The sequence below is a fragment of the Porites lutea genome, chromosome 5 (genome assembly GCF_958299795.1).
Source record: "Porites lutea chromosome 5, jaPorLute2.1, whole genome shotgun sequence".
NCBI classification, from domain to species: Eukaryota; Metazoa; Cnidaria; class Anthozoa; order Scleractinia; family Poritidae; genus Porites; species Porites lutea.
The window spans coordinates 44,016,312-44,026,311 of NC_133205.1; the positions used below are offsets into that span (position 1 = coordinate 44,016,312).

General features: G+C 49.9%; 1 protein-coding gene and 4 non-coding genes across 5 annotated transcripts; 4 read left to right on the forward strand and 1 right to left on the reverse strand.

The window, feature by feature from the left end:
• Positions 1 to 3,457: 3,457 nt before the first annotated feature.
• LOC140937177 (uncharacterized) lies at positions 3,458 to 4,528 on the forward strand. The gene has a single exon (XM_073386710.1). The coding sequence runs from the start codon at positions 3,458 to 3,460 to the stop codon at positions 4,526 to 4,528; it is 1,071 nt and encodes a 356-aa protein (XP_073242811.1).
• Positions 4,529 to 5,093: 565 nt separating this feature from the next.
• LOC140939893 (U1 spliceosomal RNA) lies at positions 5,094 to 5,257 on the forward strand. Its single transcript, XR_012166211.1, has one exon. It is a non-coding gene; the product is annotated as a U1 spliceosomal RNA (small nuclear RNA).
• An 894-nt stretch (positions 5,258 to 6,151) lies between these two features.
• LOC140939523 (5S ribosomal RNA) lies at positions 6,152 to 6,270 on the reverse strand. The gene has a single exon (XR_012165864.1). It is a non-coding gene; the product is annotated as a 5S ribosomal RNA (ribosomal RNA).
• Positions 6,271 to 6,748: 478 nt separating this feature from the next.
• On the forward strand, positions 6,749 to 6,940 carry LOC140939329 (U2 spliceosomal RNA). Its single transcript, XR_012165688.1, has one exon. It is a non-coding gene; the product is annotated as a U2 spliceosomal RNA (small nuclear RNA).
• Positions 6,941 to 9,193: 2,253 nt separating this feature from the next.
• LOC140939896 (U1 spliceosomal RNA) lies at positions 9,194 to 9,357 on the forward strand. Its single transcript, XR_012166213.1, has one exon. It is a non-coding gene; the product is annotated as a U1 spliceosomal RNA (small nuclear RNA).
• Positions 9,358 to 10,000: the final 643 nt, after the last annotated feature.

Here is a 10,000-nt window from a genome sequence, read left to right on the forward strand (position 1 = left end):
GCCACGTTTCGCGGGTGTGCCCCATGCGGAATAAGTGTCGGTTCTGTGGGGAGGAGGGGCATTTTGCCCGTAACTGTCCTGGTCGTAACGGTGAGGGTTGGGGTGAGGCCGTTGCTCAGGGAGCATCTGACGCTCCAGCTGAAGGCCGGGAGGAAGGGTCTGTTGACTTGAGGGACAACCGACTGGATGAGTTGTCCAGTCGGGATGCCCCTGGCTCTGTTTCTGCTTCTGCCTCTAGTGCTGGCCCTGACTCTCTTGAGGGGGCTACGGTGGTTTCACAGGCTTCCACTGATGTGAGCCAGAGTGTGTTGGCGGGTCTGGCCCCAAATTCTAATTCTCCTGACGCTCCAAATTCTGATTCTGTTAATTTAAATTCTAATTGTTCTGATGCTCCAAATTCTGATTGTGTTAATTTAAGTAATTGTAATGTTAGTAATGATTCCTTAAATAATGAAACGGAAGTAATTGACAGTAAGTGTAATAGTGGCAATACTAGTGTTATTAATGAATACGAAATAGTTAATGGCAATAGTAATGGTAATGATGGTACAGTCAATAGTAATGACAATGGCAATAGTGAAAGTAGCAATAGTAATGATAATAATGGAGTAGTTACTAGTAATGACAATGGTAATATTAGTAACATTAGTGAAGTGGATATTACTGAAACTAGTGAAAGTAGTGATTCTGACTCGGAGGATGGTGAAATCCGTAGTGATGCTTCCATTGGTGGTTCTCCTAGTGGTGACGAGTCCTCTCTCGACTCTGTTCACTCTACGGATCGCGATGGTTTTGTGGTTCCGCTGCCGGCTAAGCGGACTGCTCGGAAACCCCCTGTCGTGGTGTCTCCCGGTCGATCGCGTTCTGTGTCGCCTCTGAATACTGGTAGGAGCAGGTCTCCGCTTGTTTCGGGCAAGCACCCTTTGCCCCCTGCTGTCCCTTCCAGACCTAAGTCTCGAAGGTCTTGAGTCGTGTCTCTCTCTTACCTTTTTCATTCAACTTAAACGTTTTAACCATCAACGCCAACGGCCTGCGCGTGGCCGACAAGCGTGCTGGTTTCTTGCAGTGGTTGCGTTCCTTATCTGTTGTTGTCACTATCGTCTGTATTCAGGAAGTTCATTGTACTTCTCTGGCTGAATGTGATTCGTGGTTCCGTTCTTCTGGTTTCCTAAGTGTTGTCTCGCCTGGTTCCGTAAAATCTTGTGGTTGTATTGTTCTCTTCCGTCCTTTTTTGTCCCTGGTTCAGTCTTGGGCTGACGAGGAGGGTCGTTTCCTGCAGTGTGAGTTTTCCTATCATGATCAGTCTTTTCGTGTAGTCTCTTTGTATGCTCCGAACCGCAACCCTGCAAGGAATGAGTTTCTGGAACAAGTGGCTGATGAGCTCGATCCTACTGTCCCCACACTTCTTTGTGGGGACTTCAATACAGTTTTCGATCGTTCTGTGGATCGCAGAGGCTCTGACTCCTCTGACACTTGGAGGGAGAGCTCTGCTGCTCTGAAGGCACTCTTTGAGTCCTCTTGTTGCGTCGATGCGTGGCGGTATCTCCACCCTGATACTGCAGGTTTTTCTTGGACCAGGCCGGACGGCTCCGTGTCTTCGCGTATTGATCTGATTGGTTGTCCTTATGTTTGGGTAGCGTCTATGTCGTCTTGTGATCTTATTCCTTGTCCTCTCTCTGATCATTGTGCTCTTCTGGCTTCTATTTTTGTTCCTGGCGTCGTCCCGCCTGGTCCTGGTCTCTGGAAGTTGAACGCCTCTGTCCTTGGTGAGGACGGCTATGTTCTTCTGATAACATCTTTTTGGAGTGGCTGGCGTTCTAAAATGACTTCCTTCCCTAGCCTCGCCAAGTGGTGGGAGGTTGGTAAGAGAGAGATACGGCAGCTTACTAAGGATTATTGTGTCCGACGAGCTCAGGAGACTCGTGTATCTAGAGATCTCTTGACTCGCCTTGCTGAGCATTTAAAGACTCGTTTTGATGAGGGCCTGGTCTCAGCTTATGAGCCTTATCGCTCTACGCTAAGTCGCCTGGCTGAGTTTGATCTTGCTGAAGCCAAGGGAGCGCAGGTTCGCTCCCGGATCCGTTGGGTTGAGGAGGGTGAGACCTCCTCGTCTTACTTCTGTCGTTTGGAAAAGAAGCGCTCCGTTGATAGATGGATCTCTGCCATTCGGGACCCTAGTGGTCGTATAGTATCTGACCCGCACGACCTATGTGATTCTTTCTCTGCCTTCTACTCTGATCTTTTCACTGCTTCCCCTGTCGACTCCCTTGCTCAACAGTCTCTTCTTTCTAAGCTGTCTGCTGCTCTTTCTCAGGATCAGGCCGACCTGTGTGAGGGTTACTTGGGTGTAGAGGAGTGTCGTGAGGCTCTCATGGGTATGGCCCGGAACAAGGCCCCTGGGTCTGACGGCCTGCCCATGGAGTTCTATGTTAAATTCTGGGACGTTCTTGGCTCTGATCTTGTCGCTGTCCTCAACTCTTGTTTCGATGCCGGTCTTCTCTCTTCCTCTCAACGTCGTGGTGTCATCTCTCTGTCGTTTAAGAAGGGTGATCGGCTCGACCCTCGCAACTGGCGGCCGATCTCCCTTCTTAATGTTGATTACAAGCTGGCTGCTAGGGTTCTTGCCGGGCGTCTCCTTAAGGTCATACATCTTGTTGTTGCTGATGACCAGACGTGTGGGGTCCCGGGGAGGTACATTGGCGAAAACGTTGCCTTTTTGCGGGATGTTGTCCATTATGCTTCTTTCTCTGGACAACCCATTGCCATCCTTTCCCTTGATCAGGAAAAGGCCTTCGATAGAGTGGATTGGGGATTCATGCGTTCGACTTTGCTATCTATGGGCTTCGGCCAATCTTTTGTTAAGTGGGTGGACTTGTTTTATACTGACGTTTCCAGTGCTGTGTCTGTTAATGGTTATCTGTCGTCTTTCTTCTCACTGTCGCGAGGGGTACGCCAAGGCTGTCCTTTGTCCCCGCTCTTGTATGTACTTGTTTCTGAGGTGTTAGCTGTTAACATTAGAGCCAATCCCCGTATCGAAGGCCTGACCCTCCCTGGGTCCTCGTCTCCTCTTTCGCCAATCTCGCAATACGCAGATGACACGTCTCTTGTTGTTGTTTCTGACGATTCCATTCGGGCAATCTTTGAGGTTTATGCTGTCTATGAGAAGGGCTCGGGAGCAAAATTGAATCAAACCAAATCGAAAGGCCTCTGGTTAGGCAGTTGGGCTGGTAGGCTGGATCCTCCAGTCCCACTTGATTGGTCTTCGACTAAAATCAAGACGCTGGGCGTTTTTGTTGGTCCTGGTGACCTCGAGGTTGACAATTGGCAGCCGCGGATTGATGCTGTTGAAAAGGTTCTTTCCTCTTGGAGGCAGCGGTCTTTATCTTTTAGGGGCAAAGCCTTAGTCATTAATGCACTTGCTTTGTCCCGAGTCTGGTATGTGGCATCTCTAATCCACATGCCTGACTGGGTCACTTTGAATTTGGTTAGGCTTGCCTTCCATTTCTTCTGGGGCGGCAAACGCGAACTTGTGCGTAGAGTTGTTATCGTTCAACCCCCTGATCAGGGCGGTTTCTCGGTGGTGGATGTCCAGCGGAAGGTTTCATCTCTTCTCGTTCAGTGGGTGAGGCGTTTCCTCTCATCCTACGCTAATTGGTCTCACTTCCTTACTTTCTGGTTCTTCTCTGTTTTCAACTGCTCTGTGCTTGATGTTTTTTCGCAGCCTTTTGCTTTCAGTCCTCTTGCCTTGCCTCCGTTTTATCAATCACTTTTGCTGGCTTGGCGCAGTGTCAATGGTTCCTTCTCGGTTCCTCGCTCCTGTCTTGTTATGGGCTCTTCATCATCTGAGCACGCCATGTCGGCAGTGAGCATGTCTGCTAAGTCTTGCTACTCGTACCTGTTGTCTGTTAGTCTGTCCCCACCGCACTGTGTTGCTAAATTTCGTCCCAGGTTTGGTGACCTCTACTGGCCGACCACCTGGAAATCGTTATCTCTCTTTCCGCTGGACCGCCCCGTCACTGACCTTAATTGGAAGATTGCGCATGGGGTGTTGTACACCGTGGACCGTCTCATCTCTTTTGGTTACGGCTTTGACCCTACCTGTTTTTGTTCTTCTCCTGTTGAGACCGCTCCCCATTTGTTTTATGAGTGTCCTCTGGCGCAAAGTGTCCTCTCGTGGCTCCAGTCCCTGATGTTTAAGTGTAGCCCTTCGTTGCCTTCTTTGTCGTTACGGCATGTTCTTTTTGGTTTCTCCCCGGATGAGCTGGTCTCTGTTCCGAGGATCTTCGTATACCTGTTGAATGTCTGTAAGTTTTGTATTTGGTTAGCTCGGAACGACTTTCGTTTTCGGGACACTCGTCCTGGGGCCATTGTTGTTATTGGTCAAGTAAAGGCCCGGGTGGCCTTCTACTTGCCGCTTTACTTTAAACGCTTCCGCTCTGCTCGTCGCAAACGTTACTTCTTGCGTCAGTGGTGTGCCAATGGTACCTTGGGCTCGGTTGGTGAGGCTGGCCTCTCAATCTCGTTGTAACTCTTTTCCCCTCCTTCTTTGTTCTTGCTTGAGTGAGTGTGTCTATGGTCCCTATGGTCGCCTTAGTTGGTTGTACTGTGGTTCCTTCTGCTGGATCTGCTGGTCTCCTTTGTTGGTCGTACTGGCCCCAGTCTTTGTTAGAGTGAGTGTGTCTGTGGTCCCTATGGTCGCCTTAGTTGGCTGCACTGTGGTTCCTTCTGCTGGATCTGCTGGTCTCCTTTGTTGGTCGTACTGGCCCCAGTCCTTGTTTGAGTGAGAGTGCTTGTAAGTTTTAATGCTCGTTTTAGTGAGTTTTCTTTGCCTCTTGCGGCGTTTGAGTGAGTATGTTTTTAGTTATGTTAGATAGTCTAGTGCCCGCGTCTTTTAACTTGTTCTGCTGTCCTGTACATGTTTGTCCTGTATTTGTTTTGTCCTGTACTGTGTATGTAGGGGTGGGGGTTCGATTCCCCCAGTCAGTTTCTGTACTGGTGTACTGCCCCGGTTTGCTGTGTGTGGTACTAGACTTTAAGTCTGGCGGCATTGCACCACCCTACTGGGGGCCGGCCATTCACTGTAAACACAAAAAAAACTTACCTGACGCGGGAGGCACTGTGATCAAGGAGGCAGTCCTCTCAAGGTGAGGCCCTCTCATTGCACTTCGATTGGGTTGACCCTTGCGATTACCCCAAATGTGGGTAACTCGAGCGTATAATTTCTGGTAGTGGGGACCTGCGTTCGCGCTAGTCCCCGGTTTTGTCGTAATTATTGTATCTAGCGCGGTCCACAGCTTATTGAAAAACGCGCGCGCCAATGACACAACTGGTAACGTGCGCGCGTGTGATTGTTTCACATACAGGTGATCGATCGATACAAAACAGCACAGAGAAAGAGAAGAAGAGAAGTCTCCGGGGAGGGAGGGACCAAGAAAGAAGGTAAATTATCTTGGAATATGTTGAAGTTGATTTGTAGCTAAGCTAGTATGTTATTTAAAAAGCAGAGTAGAGACTGAAATGTCTTACTCTCTCAAAGGTGAAGTGAAAGTCGCCAGAGATGTATGTTCAAGAAGGAGGATTATGGTCGACGGTTGAAAAGCAAGCAAGCAGGATCATAAACATCCGTCTATGATGTGAGTACACTTCCCTCATAGCATAGCTTTGATTCAGAAGTTGTTTGCTTGTGTATATTTAACTCGCCTTTTCTCTCGTCGGTCTGTACTGCACGGCGCTGGTTTCGGCGTTTAATTTAAACTGTCGAGCGAGCCGTTAATAACAAATGCTAACGGACTCGGTCTTGTGTTGTATTTGGCCTTTTGGCTTGTTTCTCTGGCGTTCGCGGCCGTTTTCTCGGCCTGTAGTTGCACTGAAAGGCGAACGTAGACTTGTGGAAGCTGTGATTTGCAAAAAGTGATGTCACAAGCGGTGATTTGAAGTCACAGAGCAAAATGGAACATTACCGCGCGCTCTCGAACCAACGCGCGTTCTGTGTCCCAGCTATATTATTATGAGAAAAAAATGACCCCACAACTTGATTACTTCGAAGAATAATTCGGCGTAACTTTGGAACTGACAGCAGAGGTACATTACAGCAAGCGGTAAAACAGCAAAAATGATGAAAAAATTCCACGAAAAATAAAAGAAAAGAAGAAGCCTACAACACGGGGTATTCCCAGGCGGTCACCCATCCAAGTACTAACCCCGCCCGACAGGGCTTAACTTCGGTGATCAGACGAGAACCGGTGTTCTCCCTGTGGTATGGTCGTAGGCGAGAGAAAAGAGAGAAAATTTGACTTCTTATACCGAGTATGGTGAACATGTAAGCGAGGCATTACTTCATTACCCTCCTCAGGCAACCCTGACCTACAAAACAGGCTGTGAAGTCTTCCTTTGTAGCTGTAAATAAATTGATGCGGCCACTTACACGGAGCTTGGCGGGCTTTAAAAACCCCTTAGGGCCTAGTAAGCGGTCCCAGTCTGCCTCGTTTTGGTGTTCCCTGTCCTCCTATAGGTTAATGGCCGAGCTGTTAGGGCCTGGGTACCCTGTAGACGCTATTTGATCTCTGTCTATACACACTGTAGTGTCCTGAAGAGCTTGGCCGAGTATCTGTGCTCGGACTGAGCCAATGATATCTCCCTGTCCTCGCATAGAGTGCCAGATGCATCATGGGATGCGACAGTATTGCAACCACCATATCTAGGATGGGGAAGGAGCCAACCACCCTAGGTCCGGAGGACCTAAAGGGGCATCGCTTCTCGGCCTTTTGGCTAAGATCAAGTGTAGTATCTGTTCTTATCAGCTTAATATCTGATACGCTGCTCATTGAGCAGCTCATATATTAAACTGATTTTTGGAATTGGGCTGTGGAAAGGAGGCTTGCCTCGTCCCAGCCACGGGTTGCCTCGGTATAGCACTACCTCCGAGTGCGGCCCACTTCCCCTTGGGGAAGAAATATTCAATTAATAAGAGACATATATTTCGATATTTTTTTCCTGTGCTTGTTTTTTCAACATCTGGGTACCCTGTGGCTCACTGGTGTCCCCCGCGTCAGGCTTCTATTTAGGCGAGCCGTCGGTCACATAACTGGAGTCCTGTGGCCGTCTGGACTTGCGCAGTTACCACAAGGGCCCTAAGAGGAAAGCAGTTTTTCCGCTGCCGGCCGTTGGTCCTAGCTTTTCATACTTACCTGACGCGGGCCACTTCATTGTGGAACGCTGGCTAGTATCCCGTCCTTGTGACGTTTTGTTTCGCTAGTTTTTTGTTTGTGAACGGTGCTAAGTACCTTGCCGGGAATCAGCCCCCAGGGAACGCCGAGTTTCACTCGCTTGTGGTTTGTTTTTGTCCCGTTTTGTGGGGCGCCCAGTCTGTTAGGTTCCCTGTTTATCAGGGCTTAACTTGGGCGTTTTCCACCTTGGGCCTTTTTGTCATGGCTGCTGTACTTCAGTGCCCGCGCACGTTGGCGGTGCACTTTCCGTCCGAGATTTACCGTTCGACTGGTTCATCTCAAGTATTGCCTGAGTTGGTCAAGTCCTTAGATCTGTCCAATGTCTGTGCTGTCCAGTTCATGCCTAACGGTGTTGTTCGGGTGACCTACAAGGAACCCGCCCAGTGTGATGCTGCTCTCGCAAGTGGTATCAATTTCCGTGGTGCTCCGCTTCGCGTCGCTCCAGTTGACTCCCGCACTCGGTTGGTGTATGTGCGTGATCTTCCTGTGGAGGTTCCTGACGATGGCCTCAAAGTCTTCCTGCGTGCTTTTGGTGTAGTTCACTCGTGTGTGAGGCAGACCTACCCCCGTCTGCCCGAGGTTGCTACTGGTACGCGTGTAGTCAAGGTTACCTTGACTAAAGATCTCCCGTCGTCTGCTAGAATCTCTGGTTTTGATGTTCGCTTCTGGTATCAGGGCCAGCCTCAAGCCTGTCCTGTTTGCCGCTCGTACGGTCACCGTGTCAAAGATTGTCCGTTCAACGGGTTGTGTCGTCGCTGTAGTCAACCTGGACACATGGCTCGTGAGTGCTCCTTCCGTCGCTCGTCTGTGGCTACGCCCTCCGTTCCCGATGTTTCTGTTTCCGTTCCTGTTGCCGGTGCCGATCCCGCCATGTCCGAGGATGAGGATGAGGATGACCCGGACTACGTTCTTTCCTCTGCCTCCGAGCCTGGTTCGTGCTCTGGTGATGAGGAAGTCCTCCGTTCAGTTCCTACCTCTGTTCTGGCTGCGCGGGCCCGGAAGCGTTCTGCCCCGCCTGCTGTTCCATCCGATGAGTCTTCTGTCGATCTTCGGGACAACGAGCTGTCCCCTGCGTCCGATCCTGTTGACCCTGTTCCCGGTACGCCTGAGTCTGCCTCTGCCGTGGTTGCTTCTGTTCCTGATCCCGTTGTTCCTGATCCTGTTGCTTCTGTCCCTGATCCCGTTGCTGATCCTGTTCCCGGTACGCCTGTGTCTGCCTCTGCCGTGGTTGTTCCTGAAGTTCCTGTTCTCCCTCCTGCCATGGAGTCCACCGGTTCCAAGCCTAAGAAGAAGAAGTCTCGGGCTCCTCAAGCTGCCCCGGCCTCTGCTTCTGTTGAGTCTACCCAGGTCCAGTCCGTTCCTGTTAAGTCTGCTGCTGCCTTGTCTGCTCCTGATGAGTCTGCTCCTGTTGCGTCTGCTCCTGTCACGTCTACCCCTGTTGAGTCCGCTTCTGTCGAGGCTCCTGTTCCCAAGCCTCGCAAACGTTCGTTTTGGGAAGTTTCTTATCGCACTGGCTATGGCCGCATTGTTGGTGATGGTTGTGGTGCTTCTGTTTACCTTGATTTTGGCCGTTTCTCCCGTGCTATTGAGTTCGACTCTACAACCTTCGAGTATGACCGTTTTGTTAAGTACGTTCACCATGGCGTTGGTGTAGTTTTTGTACGTTCTCCTCCTACCCTCTACTTGTCTGCTGGTACCCCGATGGAGTTTCCTAAGCCTCCCAAGTGATCGTTTTCCTCTGCTTCGTTTCCTGACTGCCTCCTGTTTTGCTGTTTAGCTTCTGTCAAGTTCCCGCGTTTTCCCGTTTCCGTCTTCTGGTGGGCGAGGTTCGACACCTCGGCGAGTTTGGTGGACTGGTTCCCCCTCCATACCGTTTTGTTGCTGTCTGTCTGGCTTGGCTAGTGTTTGCTGTTTGGCGCCATTGCACTACCCTACTGGGGGGCGGCCACTCCCTGTAAAAACAAAAAAAACTTACCTGACGCGGGAGGCACTGTGATCAAGGAGGCAGTCCTCTCAAGGTGAGGCCCTCTCATTGCACTTCGATTGGGTTGACCCTTGCGATTACCCCAAATGTGGGTAACTCGAGCGTATAATTTCTGGTAGTGGGGACCTGCGTTCGCGCTAGTCCCCGGTTTTGTCGTAATTATTGTATCTAGCGCGGTCCACAGCTTATTGAAAAACGCGCGCGCCAATGACACAACTGGTAACGTGCGCGCGTGTGATTGTTTCACATACAGGTGATCGATCGATACAAAACAGCACAGAGAAAGAGAAGAAGAGAAGTCTCCGGGGAGGGAGGGACCAAGAAAGAAGGTAAATTATCTTGGAATATGTTGAAGTTGATTTGTAGCTAAGCTAGTATGTTATTTAAAAAGCAGAGTAGAGACTGAAATGTCTTACTCTCTCAAAGGTGAAGTGAAAGTCGCCAGAGATGTATGTTCAAGAAGGAGGATTATGGTCGACGGTTGAAAAGCAAGCAAGCAGGATCATAAACATCCGTCTATGATGTGAGTACACTTCCCTCATAGCATAGCTTTGATTCAGAAGTTGTTTGCTTGTGTATATTTAACTCGCCTTTTCTCTCGTCGGTCTGTACTGCACGGCGCTGGTTTCGGCGTTTAATTTAAACTGTCGAGCGAGCCGTTAATAACAAATGCTAACGGACTCGGTCTTGTGTTGTATTTGGCCTTTTGGCTTGTTTCTCTGGCGTTCGCGGCCGTTTTCTCGGCCTGTAGTTGCACTGAAAGGCGAACGTAGACTTGTGGAAGCTGTGA

What these genes read in the sequence shown, in the direction of transcription:
- LOC140937177 (XM_073386710.1), top strand. Translation starts at nt 3,458, where the DNA reads ATGCCTGACTGGGTCACTTTGAATTTGGTTAGGCTTGCCTTCCATTTC.